The 24,533-nt window shown below is 42.4% G+C and overlaps 2 protein-coding genes across 2 annotated transcripts; both read left to right on the top strand.

Moving 5' to 3' along the window:
* The first annotated feature begins 15,969 nt into the window (after positions 1-15,969).
* Positions 15,970-23,856, top strand: LOC128113307 (uncharacterized). The gene is made up of 2 exons (XM_052742870.1): positions 15,970-16,282; positions 21,526-23,856. The coding sequence occupies exon 2, from the start codon at positions 22,557-22,559 to the stop codon at positions 23,226-23,228; it is 672 nt and encodes a 223-aa protein (XP_052598830.1). The 5' UTR covers positions 15,970-16,282; positions 21,526-22,556; the 3' UTR covers positions 23,229-23,856.
* Positions 16,527-18,285, top strand: LOC128113809 (endogenous retrovirus group K member 21 Gag polyprotein-like). Its single transcript, XM_052743753.1, has 2 exons — positions 16,527-16,899; positions 16,988-18,285. The coding sequence occupies exons 1-2, from the start codon at positions 16,527-16,529 to the stop codon at positions 18,283-18,285; spliced, it is 1,671 nt and encodes a 556-aa protein (XP_052599713.1).
* Positions 23,857-24,533: the final 677 nt, after the last annotated feature.

The following is a 24,533-nucleotide window of genomic DNA, read 5'->3' as shown; positions in this document are numbered from 1 at the left end:
AAAGAAGGTTTTAGCTTTAATATAGTAAAATTACATATAACAAATAGTTATCAAGCAAGAATTACAGTTATGATATCTAGTCTATTTGTATTTGGCAAAATTAAAGAAAATATTTTATCATCTATCCTATATTTGTGAGTCTAAAGTTTCATATCTAATTTATCTTTTATCATAACCAAGGAAAGATATAACTATCTAGTCTTCAACTACACCAAAGACCCCAGAAGTATATAATATTACCTAAGTAAACAGGAAGAGCATTGTAAGCAACTTCCAAAAATCTAGAATGACAGAGACAGCTGGCTGCTTGGACAGTCACCCAAAGTTCCTCTGCAATATTGGGCCATTTATCTTCATCCTATAGGCCTAGAGTTTTTTAGCCACTTCTCCCTATGTCCTGTAGAAAGTCTGGCAGTCTCCTCTGCAAAGCAGGGACCTGAAGAACTATCTCACTTTGTTTTGCATAATTTAGTGGTCATTTTTCCTATGGGTCCTGTATGTCCAGTTTATACAACATATTATCAAGCAGTCCAGGCAAGAGCAGTTTCTTGCCCAAATGGCTATTTTTGCCATAAAGAAAGCAAACTCCATATGGAGTTTCTTTGATGCCTACCATCCTCTTTGATGTAAATGGTGCTGCTAGGAGCAGATGTGTCTCACTGTCCAGAAAGTCTAAGTTTTTAAAACATTTTAAATGCCATATTCTGTAGGTCTTTGAAGTGTTTGAAGATTACCTACCTAATTGAAGCTGTCCTGGATGTTGGATTATCTGGAGACTTCTCAGGGGGTCTTCCTTGATGGAACCATATTAGCCTGGAAGCAGCCCATAAGTTCTCATCTTCTGTGGAAACAAAAGCAGAACCTCTTTTCCAAAGCAACATATCCTTAGACACAAATTTTGAAGTCAAGATACCTTTAAAATATACACATTGGTTTAACTGAGTATCCTTTACAATCAAATGTCTTTCTGCAATTAAAAATCCCAAAGAAAATATAAATATAAAATCTCTGTGGGTTTTTCATCCTTATGTGGCTTATTTTTTATATTACTTTTATTGTCTCTTTATAGACTTTATTTTTTAAAATTATCTATTTCTTTATATAACTATCTATCCCTCTTTTCCTCTCTCTTTCAAGCCTATGTACATTTTTACACTAAACGTAAACCATTTAGAGGTTTATTCCACCTGAATCTGTCTTTTGTGTATCTATAATCCTTTTCTGATCATTGCAAACTGCAGCATGGCTAAGATTGAAGCAGCAGTCCTGGCTGCTGACTCCACCCATTTCAGCTTTCCAATATGGTGAAGGTATCCAGGAGAGTCACGCTTATTCCACCAACTCTGGGGTCCATGCTGCCATCAGATAGCATACATCTGGCCCATAAACCCTTTTTGTCTATATTAGTAAAGGCTAAATCCATTATGCAGTGTACTGTGCAGCTTGGAGACACTTCTGTGTACCAAAGTGAAAATGCACCATGCTGTGCTCAAGCATGAATGCTGCAGCATCTTGTAGCCTGCATGAGACATGAAGTAAGAAGCTGTTTTTGGCTCCATTTTAGAATCTCTTATTAAGTTCTCTCAGGTTTTAGGTGGAAACTCAAGCCCCACATTGAGCACCAAATGTAGCCATAAGCTTTCTCAGGTCCTGCCCGGCACTAGGGTCCCATGTTCCTCCAGTCCTGCCAGGGCCCATGGTCCCTCAGCTGCTTATACAATAATCATTCAGAGGCTTAATATTAATTATCAATTGTATGGCCTATGGCAGGCTTTTTACTAGCTAGCTCTTATAGTTTAACTTAACCTATAACTATTAATCTATGTATTGCCATGTGTTCTGTGGCTTTACTGGTCTGCTGGCATGTTGCTCCTTGGGCAGCAGGCTGGTGTCTTCCCAGAATCTGCCTTTCTATTTCCTATCTCTCTCCTTGGATTTCCCACCTGCCTCTAAGCTGCCTTGCCATAAGCAAAAGCAGCTTATTTATTAACCAATGGGAGCAATATATATTCACAGCATACAGAAAGACATACTCTAGCAGTTATAACAATAGATAAGACATGAGGAGTCAATTTAATACTATATCCATATAGTAGAATAATAGCTGTAATTCTCCCCTATAGCCTATGACCTATTTAGCCATGAGTTATTGGCCTCTATAATAGTACCAAGCATGCACTCCCTCTTGTGCAGTGAGCCCTAAATCCAATCAAAAAGAGATTGACTGCTCCTATAAGATTCATGCCATTTTTGCCCCAGTGGGCCTATTCTGTTAGGTTGGTCAATGTTGTAACTTTTAGAGTTTTCCAGTTACTTTTCTTCTCCATTAGCATGCAGATCACCTTCCAGTGTACAGGAATTTCTAAAGTCTTAATAAATAAACAAGGAGCCAGAAATTTGGGTTAAAGCCTGAGAGAAAGATCAGAGGAATAGGACAAACCACAAGCTAACCTCGCCTCATCAACTCCACAGCTTCCAAAGAGGGCTTCTTCCTGTATACTCACATTTATATGCCTTTTCTGTTCTGTTCTCTCATTGGCTCTCTTAGCCCAGCTACATCACTTCCTCTTCCTACACAGCTCTGTCACTTTCTGTCTACCTGTCCAGACCTCCAGCCCTCTGTGGTTGGTATTGGGATTAAAGGCATGTGCCATCATGCTTGGCTCTGTTCCCTAGTGTGGTTTGAACACACAGAGATTCTGCCTGCTAAGTGATAGGATTAAGGGCAGGCACTACTGCTGCCTGACTTCTTTGTTTACATATAATGGCTGGCCTTTTCCTTCTGATCTTCAGGCAAGCTTTATTTATTAAAGCACAAATAAAATATCACCACATTTCCCTTTTTGTAAAATAAAAAAGTTATAACTAATATAAGAAACTATATACAATAAGTACAATAACTATATACAATATGTACAAGCAATAGATGCATCAACAATGTCTAGTCCGTTTGCATTTGACAAATTCAGTGAAAATATTCCATTATCTGTCCTATTTTGGTGAATCCAAAATGTACCTAATTCACTTTCTATCCTAACTTATATTACCAACAGAAAACTACCTTATGATGTCTTTCAAACTTATACACTTAACACCTCTTAATGAGTTTCTTTTCTGAATTTCTTAACAAGGAAAATTGTAACTATAACTATCTAATCTTCAATTCCCTCAGAGACCTGAGAAGGAAATAATATTACCTAGTAAAATAGGAAGTGCAAACAGGTGACTTCCAAAAAATGAGTTATGACAGAAACAGCCAGCTTCCTGGACAGTCACTTGAGGTTTCTCTGCACATTGGGGCATCATCTTCGGCCTACAGTCTTAGTGTATCTGAGACTCATTTGTGAAGTAGGATGTACACAAGGCCCACAGCTCGACCTCACATTTGGCTCAAGTATTCCATGTACCATATAAACTTGAATTCTGCCAGTGTCCTGTCATTATTCAGGATTTTAAATTCTGGGAATTGCTGGTGTTTTGGAATTCAGTTTCCCATTCTTCTTGGCTTGTGGGTGGCTTCATTTCCTTTATTAAATACCAGTCTACCATTGAGAGGTTAGACCCCATTAGCCTAGTTACTCCTTCAAGAGTAACTGTTTCAGCTACTGTTACACTGCACACCAGAAGTCATTGGTCCACTGCCTGTCCAACTGCCTTCAAAGAAAGGGGCACTGTATCTTTTCCAGATTGTAAAGCCACTTCAGTGATGGTGCCATATTGTCCTGGCCTCAGAGGAGCCTGTTGCCAAAGCTGCAACCACACTTCTCTTGGAAAGGATTAGTAGTCCTTTGTTTTGCATCCTAATTTTCCATTTTGGATAGCTTATGGTCAGCAGTTGATGCTAGGGCACTTTGTTGCCCAGTGTCTAACTTTTGCCACAACAAAAGTTAATTCCATATGCATTTTCTTCAATGCCCATGTCTTCTCTGAAGTAGATTGGTGCTGCCAGGAGCAGACATGTCTCTTGGGAATATGGGCATCATGTTCTTTAAATTGCTTCCTGCTGTTTGTGGGCAAAGGCATCTTTAGGAGATTCTGAAAAGAAAAAGTTTGGATTAATTGTCAAGTTCCAGGAGAGGTAGCTGTATCATTTGTTGTCCAGACTCCACATAATGTGAAAGTGCAGGGCTTATCTCAAGTCCTTGCTTGAGAAGTCTGTGGAGCTGGAGCATCTCACCTAGCCATCTTGAAATTGTCTTGTGCAGTTTGTAGTCCAAAGCTGATCCTTGGGTAATGTTTGTCAGCTTAGTGTTATTATTATTATCCATGTGGAATCATCATTGTGGAGCCCCATCATCTTTCTGGAGAATTCAAATTCGATGTTAGGCCTGTTCATGATTCCTTGCAGAAAACTGATAGAGACTCCAACACAAAAACATGTATAGGCAGCTAAATAAAGCCCCTTTTCTAGAATTAGTTAGTACTCTGTATGACCATTAAAATCATAACAAAAGTTAGCATTGAGAAAATTCAAAGTTAATAGAGCATTATGTAATGTATTTCTGGGAGATTTTGGTACCCCTTTCTGTTTATTTAGCATGTCCTTTAGAGTTCTATTTGATCTTTCTATGACTGCTTAGCCTGTAGGGTTATGTGTTATACCTGTAATATGCTTTATATTGTAATAAGCAAAAAATTGTTTCATTTTAACAGACATATGCTGGAGCATTGTCAGTTTTAATTTGTGCAGGTATACCCATGATGGTCATAACTTCTAGCAAATGTGTGATTACTGAATCAGTTTTTCAGAACTCAGAGCAGTCATCCATTGAAATCCTGAAGAAGTATCAATGATGTGGTGTACATATTTCAATTTTCCAAGTTCTGCAAAGTGAAACACAACCATCTGCCAGATTTCATTCCTCTGAGTACCATTTTGATTACATCCTTATTATCTTCTAAGGTTTTAAACAAATTGCTCAGTTCATCATTTTTTACCCCAACAACAGTTTGTAGATGGGCAATGTCTCTGAATAATCTTTGAAAGTCATTAAGAGTTCATAATCGATCTCTCCTAATTTGCACCTTTTGGGGTCTAATTTTTTATAGGCCTATTTTATACCCTAAATAATTAATAAAATTTCTTCTTTGTATCTTTTCAAGAGCAATTTGTAATCCTCAACAAGGCAAAATTTTCTTTACTTCTTCAAACATTCTTTCTAAAGTATCTGCATATGAGTCAGTTAGTAAAATATCCTCCATGTAATGATAAATTATAGATTTAGGAAATTGTTTACGTATTACTTCCAATGGCGGCCATACAAAATATTGGCACAGGGTTGGGCTATTTAACATTCCCTGTGGGAGAATCCTCCATTGATATATCTTGACTGGCTGAGAATTATTATAAGTAGGCATGGTGAAGGCAAATCTTTCTCTGTCTTTTTCTTGTAAGGGTATTGCGAATAAACAGACTTTTAAATTGATAACTATAAGAGGCCATCCTTTAGGTAACAGAGTAGGCAAAGGAATTCCAGATTGTAGAGAGCCCATTAGCTCAATTACCTTGTTAATTGCTCTTAGGTTTGTTACCATTCTCCATTTACCAGATTTCTTTTTAATAACAAATACAGGAGATTTCCAAAGGATGATTGATTCTTCAATATGCTGAGCATTTAACTGCTCTTGTACCAGATCTTCTAAAGCCTGATGTTTCTCTATTGTTAAAGGCCATTGCTGAACCCATACAGGCTTGTCTGTTAACCATTTCAAAGGTAGAGCTGTTGGTGTCTTTGAAAGATCATCAGTTGTTGTGCCCTGTTCTTGTACAATCTGGATGACCAGTGACTGTTCTTTATAATAATACCTCCTAATATTTCTCTCAGAAACATGTGTTAGTTTATGGTTTGTTTCTGAGGTTGGAGAAATGTTAATCTGGGTATTCCATTGTTGTAATAGATCATGACCACATAAATCCATAGCTGTATTAGCCACATATGGCTTTTATTTTCCTCTCTGTCCTTCTGGCCCTTTGAGCCATCTTGTGCTCTGTTTCACTTGAGATAATGTTCCAATCCCTAACAGCTGAACATTTACCTCCTGAAGAGACCAATTTGGATGCCAAAATTGTGGTGCAATTATTGTAACATCTGCACCTGTGTCTACCAAACCTTCCATGAAAACATCATTTATTCATATTTTTAATTTTGGTCTTTGTTCATTTATAGAAGTTTGCCCAAAATTGCTTTATGGTTTCTCCTGAATTTCCTGTTCTCTCTGCTACAGTTGTTCTATCACCCTGAGCACCCTGATTTATTCCAATAGACATTTGGTTATTTAATTGCTCTGAGTAGGGGTTTCTTCTATGATGGCAGGAAAAGTCTGAACTGAATTTGCCATGGGGGCCTGCATGAGGCCCCTCTGAGAGTTTCCCAATGGCAGAGGCAAAGGATTACCTTGTCTGTCCCTTCTTGATCACATTCATTGGTCCAATGTTTACCCTGACCACACCTTCTGAATAATCCAGAAGGGAGGGGCATTCTGTTGCCATTGTTCCTTGAAAAAACATTGTTTCTAGGAATGCCCTGTTTACACTTCCTTTTTAAATGACCTTGTTTACCACCAACAAAACATCTGACATTATTTTTTTTCAAAGCTTTTGATATCACCTCTCCTATCCACATATCATCATGGTCATAACACTCAATATTAATTCTGTCCCTGATCCAATCCTCCAAGGGTGCTGATCTGGCCTTTAACAGCCTGATTATTCTTTTACATGCTGTAATCACATTCTCAAAAGCCAAAGATTCAATTATTATCTGTCTAGCTTCTGAATTTGATATCATTCTATTTACTGCTGAAGATAGCCTGTGTAAGAAATCCATGAAGGAATCTTTCAGGCCTTGTATAACTTTCATAAATGATTCAATTTTCTTCCCTGCTTCCTCAATTCTGTCCCATGCATTCATAGCTGCCATGTGTCATAGAATTAAGGTTTTGTTATCATATAAACATTGTCTTTGTTTATTAGTGTAATCACCTTCTCCAAGAAGCTGATCCTGGGAAATTTCCATACCTCTAGTCCTACATTGTTGTTCTATTGTTTTAGCTTCTTTAACCAAAGGATTTAACTGAGGGGTAAATCTATTAAAAGTTGACCACAAATTTAACATCTGCTTTACAAATGTAGAATGCATGCCATATAATACTATAGCTTCTTTAAATCTCCTTAAATCGAACATATCCACTGGGGTCCAATTAGCTTATACGCACCCTTGAACAGGTAGTTCCTGTAAGGTTACCAGATATTAAGTTTGGTTGTTTGAAAACAGGCTGTCTCTCTGTAACCATATAATTCGATCCTGAAATAATTTCATCTTTAAATTTTTCTGTCTGGGTCTGAATTTCTCTATAATACATTTTACCAGGTTTTTCTAAAGTCAATCCTGAGTTAGGTTCACCTTTAAATTCTCCTGCCTGGATCTGAATTTCTCTATGATTCATTTTAACAGGTTTTTCTAAAGCTTTAATCTTGGCACTTAAATTGACCAACCATTTTAATGCTAAAATAAAAATGATTAAACAAATAATATTCATAATTGATGTTGCATACATCCCATCAACATTAATTATCCTCTCATTTAATTGTTCCATTTTCAGACTGCCTAATGTGTTATCAAACAGAGACCAAATTTATTCCATGGTAAAAATGTTTCCCCTTTTTTAATGTGAGAAAAATTATCTTTTTTTTTTTTTTTTTTGGTTTTTCGAGACAGGGTTTCTCTGTGTAGCTTTGCGCCTCTCCTGGAACTTACTTGGTAGCCCAGGCTGGCCTCGAACTCACAGAGATCCGCCTGGCTCTGCCTCCCGAGTGCTGGGATTAAAGGCGTGCGCCACCAATGCCCGGCTGGAGAAAAATTATCTTTTAACGAATTTCACACTTTAAGATACTTTACTTGACTTACCAAGTCTGTCAACTGTGTAGAACAGTAGAAATCTGAGGGAATTTCAAAGCAGCTACCTAGTGTGGTGGCAGTCTGAAATGGGAATCCAGAGAAAACCCACCACCCCTCCAGGAGAAAAAAAAAAGTCAAAAAGACTGACTGCATGCAGATCTGGCCACATGCAGGTCCAGCTGCATGCAGCTCTGGCCAAACTGGGCCCCACAAGGCCACAGGCAATTGACTTTTTTTGTGAATTCCTGACCCACAAGTTGGACGCTGATTGTAGATGAATTTCTAAATGATCTTGATAAGTAAAAAACAAGCAGCCAGAAATTTGGGTTAAAGCTTGAGAGAAAGATCAGAGGAATAGAACAAACCACAAGCTAACCTTACCTCATCAATTCCACAGCTTCCAAAGAGGGCTTCTTCCTGTATACTCACATTTACATGCCTTTTCTGTTCTGTTCTCTCATTGGCTCTCTTAGCCCAGCTACATCACTTCCTCTTCCTACACAGCTCTGTCACTTTCTGTCTATCTGTCCAGACTTCTAGACCTCTATGGTTGGTACTGGGATTAAAGTTATGTGTCACTATGCTTGGCTCTGTTCCCTAGTGTGGCCTTGAACACACAGAGATTCTGTCTGCTAAGTGATAGGATTAAGGGCAGGTGCTACTGCTGCCTGACTTCTTTGTTTACATATAATGGCTGGCCTTTTTCTTCTGATCTACAGGCAAGTTTTATTTATTAAAGCACAAATAAAATATCACCATATTTCAACACAAATAAAATATCACCACATTCCAGCACTATGAAAAATAGCTAGTAGTGACAGCTTGATTTTTCCGTGTTCTATGACTCAAGTATATGGTGTTTTCAGCAATACAGTCTTACTATGAAGTTCTGGAGGATAACCAAAACAATGGCAATAGCTTGTAATGTTTGTGGGTCTATGGAACCCCACTGACCAAAAACTTCAAAAAAGATAGCCCATTCCTGTCAGTTTTTTTTAATTTGATAGCAAATAGTGTTTAGGAGGGGGCATTTTGCTCCATTAAAGGGTAACTTGAGCCCCAGCAGCTGGCCAGCAGGTAAGAGTCCTGCGGGGAGGCCGATCTACCACTGCCACCACCATTAGACTCTGTAACCTACAAGACCCACCTGCCACCCATACCCACTGAACTCGTCATCCTCCCCCAGCCAACCAATTCCCCACAACATCGGCAGCCCCTAGAGGCACAAGCACCACCTGTACCAATTGGAAGAAGAGGTAAGTGACTGGTCTTTCAGCTAAACTGCCCCAATCTCTAGGCCCTAAACTCAAGGGCTCATCCTGTGCCCCTCTCCTCTTATCTCAGCCCCAGCAGCTGGCCAGAAGGTAAGAGTCCTGTAGGCAGGCCACTCCATCACTGCCTCTACCCATTGGACTCTGTAACCTACCATGGGAGGCCAGCTGGGAGACCAGCTCTCACATTTTACTGCAGGGTACTCTTGAAGAGTGAGGAATAAGAAATTTAGATAGCAGGCTAGAGGGGAGAGAAACAGATAGAAACACAGGATAGCCTCAGGATGGCCTGGATTCTTATCCACTCACCCCTCCTGTCTCTTCTAAAGAGCTATTTATAGGAAGTCCAAGGGGTGGAGCAAAAGACCTCCCTCTAGCTCAGCTAAGTATAGACCCTTTCAATCACCTTGTAACCATGCATGTGGTCAGGCAATCCTCTAATGTAGCCCTTCTGGGTGAAGGAAGCTCAGATCTCACTAGGAAACTTTTATGGGCCTCCTACTCCAGCATCTTCCCCATGGCCAGCCCTCCCCTGCAACATCAACAGACCCTATAGGCACAAGCACCACCAATACCAGTCAGAAGAACAATAGCCCCTATAGGCACAAACACATCAACAATGGCTGGAAGAACAGGCACAGGCACAACCCACACCAGTAGGAAGAACAGACTTCAAAGGCACAAGTAAAACCTACACCAGCCAGAAGAACTGGAGGATATGCTGGATTTAGGCACCCAAAACCCCACAAACCTCTGGTGTTTGGCTGGACCCAATGACCAGCCAAACACCAGAACTCTTGACCATTCAGGGGAGATCAATGGGATACAAATTGGAAAGGAAGGAGTCAAACTTTCACTATTTGCATATGATATGATAATATAGATAAGTGATCCCAAAAATTCTACCAGGGAACTCCTACAACTGATAAACACCTTCAGTAATGTGGCAGGATACAAGATTAACTAAAAAAAAATCAGTAGCCCTTCTATATACAAATGATAAGTGGTCTGAGAAAGAAATCAGAGAAACAGCACACTTTACAATAGCCATGAAAAATATAAAATATCGTGGGGGTAATTCAAACCAAACAAGTGAAAGATCTGTATGACAAGAACTTTAAGTATTTGAAGAAAGAAATTGAAGAAGATATCAGAAAATGGAAAGATCTTCCATGTTCTGGGACAGGTAGGAGTAACAGTAAAAATGACAACCTTACCAAAAGCAATCTACAGATTCAATGCAATCCTCATCAAAATCCCAATGCAGTGCTTCACAGATTTTGAAAGAACAGTACTTAACTTCATATAGAAAAACAAAAAACCCAGGATAGCCAAAACAATCCTGTACAATAAAGGAACTTCCAGAGGTATCACCATCTCTGACTTCAAGTTCTACTATAGAGCTAGAGTAATAAAAGCATTTTGGTAATGGCATACAAACAGACACATGGATCAATGGAATCAAATAGAAGACCTTGACATAAATCCACATACCTATGAAATCCTGATTTTTGACAAAGAAACCTAAATTGTACAATGGAAAAAAAGAAAGCGTCTTCGACAAATGGTGCTGGCATAACTGGATGACAACATATAGAAGAATGCAAATAGATCCCTATCTATCACCATTCACACAACTCAAACCAAAGTGGATCAAAAACCTCAACATAAATTCAGTTACACTGAAACTGATAGAAGAGAAAGCAGGAAGTAGCCTTGAACACATTGGCATAGGAGACTGTGCTGCAAGCAGCAGAAAATGTAATGGAATTCAGCTACTATCACAAAAGCTACTTCTTGGAATAGTCAAGGACTTTTCTGAAGGTCAAGCCATGGCTTAAGAAGTCTTGGTGATATTTTAGCTTTTGTATATATATTAGCCAATTCCTGGAATGATTTCCTTGTATGCTATATATGCTTCCAAGAACTCATAACAGTGTATTTTATCTGAAATACCTTTCAAGCATCCAAGGCCAAGCAATCTCCTGAATTAAGGTAAATTAAGTTCAGACCCTCCCTTCTTATACAGCCTTAGTGGTATTTATATTAACATTATAGACTCCTAACATTTACCTAACCACCTCTAGAAATGTAGATTGAGCACATAAATTCCCTTTTTGATATATTAACCAATCTTAGCTCTCAGTCGACCTCCTCCTTTAACTACTCTCCTTTTGAGTTGTAAAATAAATCCTGACAGTCACTGCCTGAGGAAAACTCTTGTCTGCCTTTATGATGCTATAAGAATTCAAGCCTGGTGATCTTGCTTTAGTTAGAGCACTGCTATTGCATGGGCATATACCTGTAAATCTCAGAGACATAGAGAGGATTTTGAGGACTTTGAGTGGAGAGGATTTTTACTAGAGAGCTAGATGGAGAACTAGAAGAATGAGATGGAAGATGAGGAACAGCCAGATGGGGAAGGATGAGATGGGTAAGGATGAGATGAGGAAGACCAAGATGGGACAGAACTAAGATGAGAGAATTAAGATAGAACTTAGAGGGGACAGCAGATAAATATATATAGAGAGATGTAGATAGAATTTTATCCCAGAGGAATAAACTAGATGGACAAAAGAGCTTGGTGTACTTGGATTCTTTTCCCAAAAAATAATCCTCACCATTTGTAGCTTCTCTTCTGAGCCCCCAGGAAGAAGATTAATAAGGCTGGTCCTTAATAATATCTGAGAAGACCACTTCCTGAATATAACACTAGTAGCACAGATACTGAGATTGACAATTAATAAATGGGAACTCCTGACACTGAGAAACTTCGGTAGGGTAAAGTGTCAATAAGACAAAATAGCAGCCTACAGAATGGGAAAAGATATTCCCCAACCCCACATCTGACAGAGGGCTGATCTCCAAAATATATAAAGAACTTAAGAATCTAAACATTAAAATACCAAATAATCCATTTAAAAATAGGGTACAGATTTAAACAGAATTCTCAACAGAATTTTAAATGACTGAGATACACTTAAAGAATTGTTCAACAATCTTAGCTATCAGGGAAATGCTAATCAGAATGACTCTGAGATACCATCTTACACCTGTCAGAATGGCTAAGATAAAAAATGCAAATTACAGCTTATGTTGAAGAGGATGTGGAGTAAGGGAAACACTCCTCCACAGCTGGTGAGAGTGCAAATTTGTACATCCACTCTGGAAATCAGTATGGTGATTTCTCAGAATATTGGGAATCATTCTTCTGACCCAGCAATACCACCCTTGGGCATATACACAAAGGATGCTCAATCATACCACAAGGATACTTGCTCAACTATGTTCATAGCGGTATTATATGTACTAGACAGAATGTAGAAACAATCTAGATGTCCCTGAACTGAAGAATGGATAAAGAAAATATGGTATATTTATACAATAGGGTATCACTCAGCTGTTAAAAAAAAGACATCATGAAATTTGCAGGCAAATGGATGGAACTAGAAAAATCTTCCTGAGTGAGGCAACGCAGATGCAAAAAGACAAACATAGTGTTTACTCACTCATAATGGATATTAGATGTAAAGCAAAGGATAACCAGGCTACAATCCACAACCCCAGAGAAACTAGGTAACAAGGAGGATCCTAAGAGGGACAAATGGATCACTTTGGGAAGGGGAAATAGATGAGATCTCCTGGGTAAACTGGGGATGGGAAGAAAAGGGAGGGGATGGGGGATGGAAATGTGAGAGATCCAGATGGTTGAGTTGAGGAAGGGATGGAGAGGGAGAACAATGAAAGATATATCTTGATAGAGGGGGCCATTATAGGGTTAGGGAGAAACCTGGTGCCAGGAAAACTCCCAGTAATCTACAAGGATGACCCCAGTTAAGACTCTTAGAAATAGTGGAGAGGGTGCCTGAATTGGCCTTCTATAATCAGATTGGTGACTACCCTAATTGTCATCAAAGAGCCTTTATCCAGTAATTGATGAAAGCAGATGCAGAGATCCACAGCCATGCACTGGGCTGAGCTCCAGGAGTCCAGTTGAAGAGAGGGAGAAGGGATTATATGAGCAAGGGGACTCAAGATCATGATGGAGAAACCCACAGAGACAGCTGACCTGAGCTTGTGGGAGCTCGCATACTCTAGACCAACAGCTAGGGAGCCTAATGGGACTTATCTAGACCCTCTGCATGTGGGTGACAGTTATGTAGCTTGGCCTGTTTGTGGTGCCCCTAGCATTGGGACCAGGACCTGTCCCTAGCACATGAGCTGGCTTTTTGGAACCTATTCCCCATGGTGGGATACCTTGGTCAGCCTTGGGCTGCAGTAGCCCCACATCCAGCCTGTTCTATGGTGATATTTTATTTGTACTGAAATGTGATTTTAATTGTATGTTAATAAATAAAGTTGCTCAGGGATCAGAGCTATTAGAGCCATAGCAAAAGCTGGGGGTTGGTGGCGCACGCCTTTAATCCCAGCACTTGGTAGGCAGAGCTAGGTAGATCTCTGTGTGTTCAAGGATATAGCCAGCATTGGAGACACATGCCTTTAATCTCAATACCAACCATAGAAGACCTGGAGGTCTGTTCAGACAGGCAGTGACGAGGAAGTCATGTGGTTGGGTTTACAACCAATGAGAAGGCAGAACAGAAAGTCTATATAAAGACAAACAGACAGGAAGTAGCTCTCTTTCGGAGAGGTCTCTTGACTGAAGAGGCTAGCTGCAACAGGCGGGTAAGGCTCTTAGCTCTGATCACTTGGCTTTCTTCCTTGCATTGGGTCTGTGTTTCTTATTTAATAAGATGGTTGGTTACATCTCCACTCTGCCCAAATGACCACTCACTATGAGGCGGGGTGGCCAAGACCTCCATGCTCCCTTTTGCTACGCACTCTCAGGCTACGCCAGTAATCAGGAGTGGGGGTGCTTGGACCCACAGCTACTGCAGCTTTCCACTCCCACTGTTAGCCGTGCAAGCGCTGGACCCAAATGCACTTGTCCACTCCCAGGAGAGTGCACTTTTTACCCTTGCCTCTTTCATAGGTAATGGGTAACTTCCCTTCTTCTGCAAAGGAGCCTCAGATATTGGCACTTAAAGCTCTTATACAGATCAGAGATATTTGCATCAAACACTCTCACCCAGTCAGTTTTTGTGACAACACCTCTGCTCTAGGGCCCTTGATCTCTCCTGAGAACATCTGGGATCCCTCATTGTAGCTAGAGTTTTCCTGCCTGGCCCACAGTCAGGACAAATCTCTCTCACCTGCCAGTCCCACAGCCGCTCAAACCCGACCAAGTAAACACAGAGACTTATATTGGTTATAAACTGTATGGCCGTGGCAGGCTTCTTGCTAACTGTTCTTACAGCTTAAATTAATCCATTTCTATTAATCTATACCTTGCCACATGGCTCGTGGCTTACTGGCATCTTCACATGCTGTTTGTCATCGTGGCGGCTGGCAGTGTCTCTCTGACTCAGCCTTCCACTTCCCAGCTTTATTCTCCTCCTTGTCCCGCCTACACTTCCTGCCTAGCCAATGGCCAATCAGTGTTTTATTTATTGACTAATTAGCAACACATTTGTCATACAGAACATCTCACAGCACCTCATTATGGATGAGAGGGGGTTTTTTTGACCATGAAAAGGAAGGTTCAAGAAGTGAAGTCCCCTCATTCAGCGTTTATACCCATACTACTAGGCATTATAGCCTGTATAAAATCAGGTACCACGGACAATGTTCTTAGAGATTTTAATGACCACTGTAAGACACAAAAAATGAATTCCCTCTCGCTTGATTTCCCACCTCCATATGTAGAGCCAGATTTGGAGGACGAGGATAGCCTGCCAAAGAAACCTCCTATACAATCCCCTCCTGCCTCACCTCCTACAGAGGGAACTCTCTATCCTTGGGCAGAACTCCCTTCATCCTCATGCCCTAAAGAGCCTCACTGTGATTCCCTTAAGGCAAAAATCCCCTCAGTAATTAAAGCTTGTCCCTCAATTTCTCCTATTATGACTAATCCTGTCCCAGTACCTGAGCCCCTGATGCAAGCCCCAACAATTAAATATCACTCTACTAACACTTTTGCCTTTCCAGTCAATGTGGGACCTGATGCGGCCAACCAGCCCTGGGTGCCCACTCTTCTTACGGATCTGTCCTTGATTCATAAAGCCACTAATAAATCGGTCCTGACTCCCTGTATTTTGAGCAAGTCTTAGGGCAATGGGCAATACATTTACAGACTTATGACTTGTATAATTTGATGAAAGCTGTGCTTGAGCTCTCAGTTTTTCTTGACTGGTGAGTGGCATATGATGATGAGGCAGAGACACAGGCATGCCTCAATATACAATATAATATTGCTATATCCCTAGAAGTGCTGACCAGCTGGGGCCAATATGTTAATCCCATGACTTAAGCTCGAATTAGCCTACATCCCTATTTTCAGCAGGTCTCTGAACTTGCATTTAAAGCCTTGAAATCTTGCACTCCTTGGGATCCAACTGCCTAATTTTGTAATCTGATACAGCAGCCTCCCCGGGACGGGGAGGAGGATTGTTTACTGACTTCTTAGCTCTAGCCATTGAGGCAGTGGAGAAAGAGATGTGCTGTGGGATGGTCTGTATGTCAAATGCTCTGATTGGTCAATAAATAAAACACTGATTGGCCAGTGGCCAGGCAGGAAGTATAGGTGGGACTAACAGAGGAGAATTGAGAGAACAGGAAGGTGGGAGGAGACACTGCCTGTAGAGAGCTGCGTGGAGTTGCATCCTTGAGATGGCGCTGGCTTCCGCCCCCCCCCCCCCCCCCCCCCCCCCCCCCCCCCCCCCCGCCCTCCCGATGGCGAGTGCTCTCTATGTTAAACAACTCCTTATTTGGCTTGGCTTTAGATTTTGGCTTGCTAAGGCATACGTGTACCTATCCAGGAATCCCATGTGGCGCATGGTGGTTGGTGGACTGAGACCTATATAAGGCTGGGGCGGGCTCTCCCTAGGGGTAGAAGAACAAAGGAAACAGATTTGAAAAGGCCTGAATAAAAACAGTTTGAAGAAGAGCTCGGTGTTGTGTCTTCCTTGCTGGTCGAGGCGGACGTGACAATTGGCGGCCCCGTACAGGGAAAACTCTTTGAAGAAAGGGAGCTCAGAACTTCTTGCTGTCAGGGTAGGTATACCTGGTAAGTCCCTGGGTTAATTGGGGAACTGCGACAAAAGCGGGTTTTGCTCTCTTCTGTAGATAAAGGGAGAGCGGTTATCATAGAGCCGTGAAAAAAAGCGGACGGGATAAATCGAAACGAAACTAGTTTGGCTGTTACATCACGTGGAGCAAAAGTGGAAGTGATAAACTGGGGCTGTTTGGTAAAGGCTCTGAGAAACCGCTTAGGTTAAAAAGAAAGGGTTGTACAAGGATGGGCACTTCCTCCTCGCACCCAATTTTTTTGGCTCTCAACGAGCTGCTTCTAACAAAAGACTTAAAGATAAAGAAGGGAACTTTACAAAGATTCCTAGAGGAATGTGATGTCGTGGCCCCATGGTTTGCTGTTTCCGGGAGTCTCACAGTGTCCTCCTGGGAAAAATTGGGACGAGACTTGGACTTTGCAGCAGAACAGGGGACACTGAAACCGGGGGTGAGACCAGTTTGGAGATTAGTATGTGGCTGCTTAGAGGATCAGCGTTGTAGCAATGCATTGGAAAGCATACAAGCCACGCTAGAGCAGTTACAAGAGGAAAGATCAGAAAAAGCGGGGTCTGAAAAGGCGGAGTCTGAAAAATCCAAGGGCAGTAAAGAAAAGAGAAAGGAGACACAACTCTATCCTTCCCTATCAGACCTTGAAGACCCCGAGTCTACTGACTCTTCTCTCGGTTTCAGAGGAGGTAGAGTCTCTAGTTAGATCATTACAAAAGGTAAAGATAAAAAACAAGGTGAGAAAGAAAGACAAAAGAAAAGGGGATTATGGGTCCATAATCCCCTCCGCTCCTCCCCCTTACCCTGAGGCTGCGGCGGCTCCCGGAGCATCGCTGGTCAGCAGCAGCCTTCATCCACAGCTGTGGAGGGAGGTTAGAAGAGAGATGCAGGTGGCTTGTCCTGTTTTTGTAGATAATCAGAATCAAAGATATCATGAACCTTTGGATTTTAAATTTGTCAAGTCTATAGCTGAGTCTGTGAAAAGTTACAGCGTTACCGCTGCATTTACACTTACTCAGATTGAGACTCTGCAAAGACAATGCATGACTGCCTCAGATTGGATGAATCTTGCCCGTGCCTGCCTTAGTCCAGGCCAGTATTTAGACTGGAAGGCCTTCTTTATTGAATTTGCTAATGAGCAGGCGGCGGCAAACCACAACACAGGCCTGCAATGGGATGCTGATATGCTGCTTGGTCTGGGCAGATATGTCAATCAACAGACTACCTATCCTCCTAATGTATATACTCAAATTAATCAAATAGCCATTAGAGCCTGGAAATCTTTGCCTAACAAAGGTGAAGTGAGTGGCAATTTGACCAAGATACTCCAAGGTCCCATGGAGCCCTTTTCAGATTTTGTGGCCCGTTTGATAGAGGCTGCTGGTAGAATTTTTGGGGACACAGATGCCTCAATGCCCCTGATAAAGCAGCTAATATATGAGCAGTGTACAAAGGAGTGCAGGGCCGCCATCACCCCATATAAGGCCAGGGGGTTGGAAGCCTGGATGAAGGCTTGCCGGGAATTAGGAGGACCTCTGACCAATGCAGGTCTGGCAGCTGCAGTCCTTCAGCTTACCCAGAGAAAAGAGAGTAATACTCAAAATGCTTGTTTTAAATGCGGGAAGAGAGGACATATAAGACACAACTGCCCACTAGGGGTGGGTAGTAAACAGGAACAAGGAAGTAGCCAGCGCTGCATTCAGCCAGGACTCTGCCCAAAATGCAGAAAGGGGAGACATTGGGCCAATGAATGTTGGTCCGTTAAAGATATAAACGGGCAACCCATTGCGGTCGACAGCTTTCCAAAAAACGGCCAGCGGGGCCCACGCTCCCAGGGCCCTCAAATATATGGGGCGATGGAGACCCCGAGACAGGACTCCCCTCCGGAGCAGTGGCCCTCCCTTCGACATCCCAAGCACCGCGGAGAGCCAATGCGGGCTCAGCAGGATTGGACCTCCGTGCCACCACCAGACTCGTACTAACTCCGCAAATGGGGGTACAAGTAATAGAGTCTGATTTTCAAGGCCCCCTTGACCCAGGAACAGTAGGGCTGTTAATAGGGAGATCATCTACCTTATTGAAAGGATTGCGTATTCATCCAGGGGTGATTGACTCTGACTACACAGGAGTAGTAAAGATTATGGTAGAGTCACCAAAAGGAATTACTGCCATATCCCCAGGGGATAGAATTGCACAACTTATTTTACTCCCCAGTCTGCATGGCACCCACCCGGCTTATGACAAAGAAAGAGGAGACAAAGGATTTGGGTCATCAGGAACAGATCTCACATTCTTATCACTGGATTTAGATCAGAGACCTACATTACAACTAACTATCAATGGCATTAAACTTATGGGAATTTTAGATACTGGAGCGGACCACAGTATTATTGCTAGCAAAGATTGGCCTCGGGATTGGCCAATACAAATTTCTTCCCAGACGCTACAAGGACTGGGTTATGCTAGCACTCCTAATATTAGAGCAAGTTTGCTAAATTGGCATGATGAAGAAGGACCTTCCGGCGTTATGCAACCCTATGTCCTTGAGCTTCCAGTTTCCCTTTGGGGGAGGGACCTCATGAAGTCTATGGGTTTCAAATTAAGCAATGAGTATTCCAAAGAATCTCAAGATATTATGAAAAAGATGGGATGCCATCCCAATTTTGAATTAGGAAAGTTTTTACAAGGGAGAAAGGAGCCAATACAGGCAACACCTAGAAAGCCAAGGCAAGGGCTGGGTTTTTTTAGGAGCCATTGAGGAAGGAGTTCCCATATCCTGGAAAACAGAGGAACCAGTGTGGGTTCCTCAATGGCCACTTTCCTCCGAGAAACTGCTAGCAGCAAGGCAGCTAGTGGAAGAGCAGTTGAGAGAGGGACATATCAAACCTTCCCTTTCTCCTTGGAATACACCCATTTTTGTTATAAAGAAAAAATCAGGGAAATGGAGATTGTTGAATGACTTTAGAGCAATAAATGACCAGATGAATATTATGGGGCCTGTACAGAGAGGTCTTCCATTATTATCAGCCTTACCAGAGAACTGGCCCATTATTGTGATTGATATTAAAGATTGTTTTTTCTCCATCCCCTTGCATGACAAGGATAGTGAAAGATTTGCATTTACAGTGCCATCTACTAATCATGAAGAGCCAGATAAGAGATATCAGTGGATTGTCCTACCACAAGGCATGGCCAACAGCCCTACTATGTGTCAGTTGTTTGTAGCACAAGCTCTAGAGCCATTAAGGGCCCGCTTCCCTACTGTTAGATGTGTCCATTATATGGACAACATCCTCCTCGCAGCAAAAGAAAAGGATGTTTTACAAGCTGCATATCACTTTTTAGGGACAGTGTTAAGAGCTAAAGGGTTGTACATCGCTTCTGAGAAGGTACAACAGGATCAGGTGGTTACTTATTTAGGCTCTAAGATTACCAGTCAACAGATTAGGCCTCAAAAGGTAGAATTGAGAAAAGATCATTTATGTACATTAAATGATTTTCAAAAATTATTAGGGGACATAAATTGGATAAGAGGCAGTTTAAAAATGGCAAATTATGAGCTAAAGCCGCTTTATGATACATTAGCAGGTAACACGGCTTTGGATTCCTCTAGACAGTTAACCACAGAAGCACGTGAAGCACTATGCAAAGTTGAGGATAGATTACAGGAGGCCTTTCTTCAGAGAGTTCGAGATCCCAACACAATTGTATTATACATTCTGCCTACCTTTTTGCAGCCCACTGGTATTTTATGGCAGGATGGACCTTTATTGTGGGTTTACACTAGAATTTCCCCTGCAAAATCCATTGAATATTATCCCACAACTGTGGCACTACTTGCCCAGCAAGGTATTCGGCAGTGCTTGCAATATTTTGGAACTTCCCCGCAAATGCTGATTGTACCTTATAATGTCAACCAGGTGAAAGTTTTATGTGCCACTGTTGATGATTGGGCCATATTTCACTGTAGCTATGCGGGGCATATAGATTGCCATTATCCAAAACATCCATTATTGAATTTTTTTAAGGAACATCCTGTAGTCTTTCCTAAAATAGCTGCTTCCTGGCCAATTCCCGGAGCTGCCGTTGTTTTTACTGACGGATCTAAAACAGGTTGCGGGGCTTATATGGTGGGCTCAGGGGAGCCTGTGAAGCACCAATATTTACCGGGCGCACCTCAGCAGGTGGAACTTTTAATTGCTCTAGAAGTTTTTAAGGTTTGTCCATTTCCATTTAATTTGGTATCAGATTCCTGCTATGTTGTTAATGCCTTAAGAATTCTTGAATGTGCAGGGCCTCTTAAATCCTCTAGTCCCGTACAGTCGGTTTTTTGCCAATTGCAACAATTGATTTGGCAGTGGAAAAATCCATTCTTTGCACAACATATTCGTGCTCATACTGGCCTACCAGGCCCATTAGCTGAGGGCAACAATGTTGTAGACCTCTGTACCAGGCAAGAGTGGATGTTTGTGGCCTCAGCAGTGCAACGAGCACAAGAATTCCACAAGGAATATCATGTTAATGCTAAAACATTACAACAAAGGTTTTCTCTCTCACGTGCTGATGCACGTAAGGTAGTTCTAGATTGTCCTCAGTGTGTCATTTTTCAGCACCCTCCTGCATTAGGAGTCAACCCTCGTGGTTTGCTCCCTCTGAAAATATGGCAAATGGATGTTACACATATCTCTGAATTTGGACGGGTCAAATATGTCCATGTGTCTGTTGACACTTGTTCTGGAGTCATCCATGCCACCCCAATGGCAGGTGAGAAGGCATTTCACGTGATCACCCATTGCCTAGAGGCATGGGAAGTATGGGGCAAACCACAACAAATAAAAACAGACAACGGTCCTGCTTACACGGGCCACAAGTTTGCCTCTTTCTGCCGTCAAATGGATGTTCAACTTGTATATGGCCTGCCCTATAATCCCCAGGGTCAAGGCATTGTGGAGCGCGCACATCGCTCCTTGAAGGAACTGCTTCAAAAACAAAAAGGGGGAATAGGCCATAGCCGTACCCCTAAGGATAGACTCTCTCTTGCATTATTTACCTTGAATTTTTTAAATTTGGATGGATCAAACTGTTCAGCTGCAGATAGACATCAATGTCAGCACAGTCCCTCTAAAGGGATGGTAAAATGGAAAGATGCCTTGACGGGTATCTGGCATGGACCTGATCCCATGCTTGCATGGGCATGAGGCTCTGTTTGTGTTTTCCCACAGGGTCAACAAGATCCGATCTGGGTACCGGAAAGATTGGTGAGAAAAGCACAATTGACGCAGTCTCAGGAAGATGCTTCTGCAAACATGCCTGATGTTCCTGCTGAGTCTACAGCCAGGGAAGATGGAACAGAGATGGGGGATCCTGTCTGCATTCACTAAACCAATGCCAGTACAACATGATGCACAGGTTTTTCCTAGGATGTTTACCTCTAATAATGCTATTAATCTCCCTTATTTGCATTTGGATCTGGAACGAATGCCTCTAGGAGAGAATCATAGTTTCCCGGAAAAAGGATCCCTGTGCTTTCAAATAGATGAATCTGGAGACTGCATTCCCCTGACCAAAGGCCTTTATGAGTGGTTTAATGGAAATAAAAATCGTGTCCCAGGCACTAAGCAACAGCAAATTAGCCATGGGAATGACTGTCTTACCCTGAAACAAAATTATACTACAGCTGTTATCTGGCTGAATGGCACTATGCTCACCTGTAATATCACCTTGCCTAATAATACTTATATACCCCCTAAGCAAGCCAAGTGGGGTCCTACTTGTTGGGGAGCATATGAAGGCGACCCCTGGCCCTGGACAGACTGCCAATCCACTATTGTCAGATGGGCTGATAAAGTACAAAGATTTACTTTCTCACCTGATATGAGTGGCCCCCTTGAAAAGGGGGGTATCAAAGCAGACATGAAGACAGGGCTATTCTTGCAGGACCAGTGCATGAATCCATTTAATAAATGGATGCTGTGCGGTGTAAACGGAAGCTGCACGGATATAGCCCCTATTGTCATGATTCAGGGAGGAAGTTATGGAGTGCATGAACTTCTTTGTTCTTCTCAGCATGATCAGTGCGGGTATGGAGAATATGCCTCTGACCCCCAGAATGTTTCTATAACTTGCACTCAATTTTTTTAAGCCCATAGTGAATACCACCACTATTAAAGCCAGTCCTGTATGTGTGCATCCTCCATTTCTGTTTATCTTGTCAAATTTTAGCTTTGCAAATTGTACAAATAGTACTTGTTGGATGTCCCAATGCTGGGACAGTAAGCTGTTTACCAGAGCCCTTGTTGCTTGGGTGCCTTGGTGGATTCCAGTACCAGTAGAAGTGCCTAGTACTATGGTGCTGTTTAGACCCAAGAGAGATTTTGGCATAACTGTGGCGATTATAACTGCTATCTCCATTGCCGCAGTCTCTGCCACTGTTGCAGGTATAGCTATGTCTACCACTGTGCAAACAGCTGCAACTTTAAATGATTTGTCTGCTACAGTGGCCCAGGCCCTGGATGCCCAAACCTCTCTGAATGCGCAGTTGAAAGGAGGCCTCATGGTACTCAACCAGCGCATTGATTTGGTGCAGGAACAAATTGATATCCTTTGGCAAATGGCCCAGTTGGGCTGTGAGTGGAGAATGCCTGGCCTGTGTGTTACCAGTGTTCAATTTCAGAATGCTTCCCGAGCCGCAAATTTGTCTAAAGAACTTTCTAGATTTCTTGTAGGAAACTGGTCTGGAAAGTTCGAAGAAACCCTGGAGAAATTGAGAGCAGTGGTGGTGACCATTAACTCCACTCAAGTGGACATCAGCATGGCTGAGGGCTTGACTTCCTGGATCCAGTTTGCAGCAAATCATTTGAAGGAGTGGGCGGGACTAGGTGCCTTGTTGGTTCTTGTGAAACTTGCCTTCCTTGTTTGCCTGTGATATTTCCATAAGATGAGGTTTGCACAGCGCCATCAGGCAGCCATGATTGTCCAAGCATTTACCACCATCGAGGCTGGTCAGTCCCCTCAGGCTTGGCTAGTAAAGCTGCAGTCTTGAAGCACAGGCTGCGAGGCATGACACTGCACTTGAGGTCGAAATAACACTGACCTCAAGAAGAGCATGTTTGATTGCATGCGGGTTGGCATCTATCTCCCGCCTCTGAAAAAAGGATGCTGAACTGGTCTGGTACTCTCTAGGTGGATGACACCTGGATAGCATTAGTACAGGTTCTTGTTTTCTCAGAGATCAAACCTCTACTCTTGCCTGTTGTCTAAAACAAAAAGGGGGAACTGTAGAGAGCTGTGTGGAGCTGCATCCTTGAGATGGCGCTGGCTTCCGTCCCCCGCCCTCCCGATGGCGAGTGCTCTCTATGTTAAACAACTCCTTATTTGGCTTGGCTTTAGATTTTGACTTGCTAAGGCATACGTGTACCTATCCAGGAATCCCATGTGGCGCATGGTGGCTGGTGGACTGAGACCTATATAAGGCTGGGGCGGGCTCTCCCTAGGGGTAGAAGAACAAAGGAAACAGATTTGAAAAGGCCTGAATAAAAACAGTTTGAAGAGGAGCTCGGTGTTGTGTCTTCCTTGCTGGTCGAGGCGGCTGCGACAACTGCCAGCTGCCGCCATGACAAGCAGCATGTGAAGATGCCGGTAAGCCACGAGCCATGTGGCAAGGTATAGATTTATGGAAATGGATTAATTAAAGCTATAAGAACAGTTAGCAAGAAGCCTGCCACGGCCATACAGTTTGCAACCAATATAAGTCTCTGTGTTTACTTGGTTGGGTCTGAGTGGCTGTGGGACTGGCGGGTGACAAGATTTGTCCTGACTGTGGGCAAGGCAGAAAAACTCTAGCTACAGAGATGGATCCTGGCCTGACCAGGGAGATTCTCATTAAGCAATTAACATTGGAGGGGCTTAATGCTCCTGCTTGAAATGCAGTTGCAGCAGTGCATAATGAGGACATTCATAAACGGGTGATCACTGCTTGTGATCTCCACCCTCAGGCAGGGCCCATAGCAGCTCTTACTGCCTCTCTAAATGCACTATTAGCTTCCAAAGATAATGTCATGGATAGTCCTCTCCCAACTGACCTGACCATTCTTTCTGGGTCTGTGGTCAGTCAGGCCACCTTTATTGAGACTTCCCTAAAACTCAACCCAGGACCAAATGCCCCAAATGCCAAAAACAGTTTAATTGGGCACATGACTGCAAGAGCTCTCCCCAGGTTTCTTTCAACTTG

The sequence above is a fragment of the Peromyscus californicus genome, unplaced genomic scaffold (genome assembly GCF_007827085.1).
Source record: "Peromyscus californicus insignis strain IS unplaced genomic scaffold, ASM782708v3 Scaffold_18__1_contigs__length_77618521, whole genome shotgun sequence".
NCBI classification, from domain to species: Eukaryota; Metazoa; Chordata; class Mammalia; order Rodentia; family Cricetidae; genus Peromyscus; species Peromyscus californicus.
This window is presented reverse-complemented; position numbering and strand designations above follow the sequence as displayed.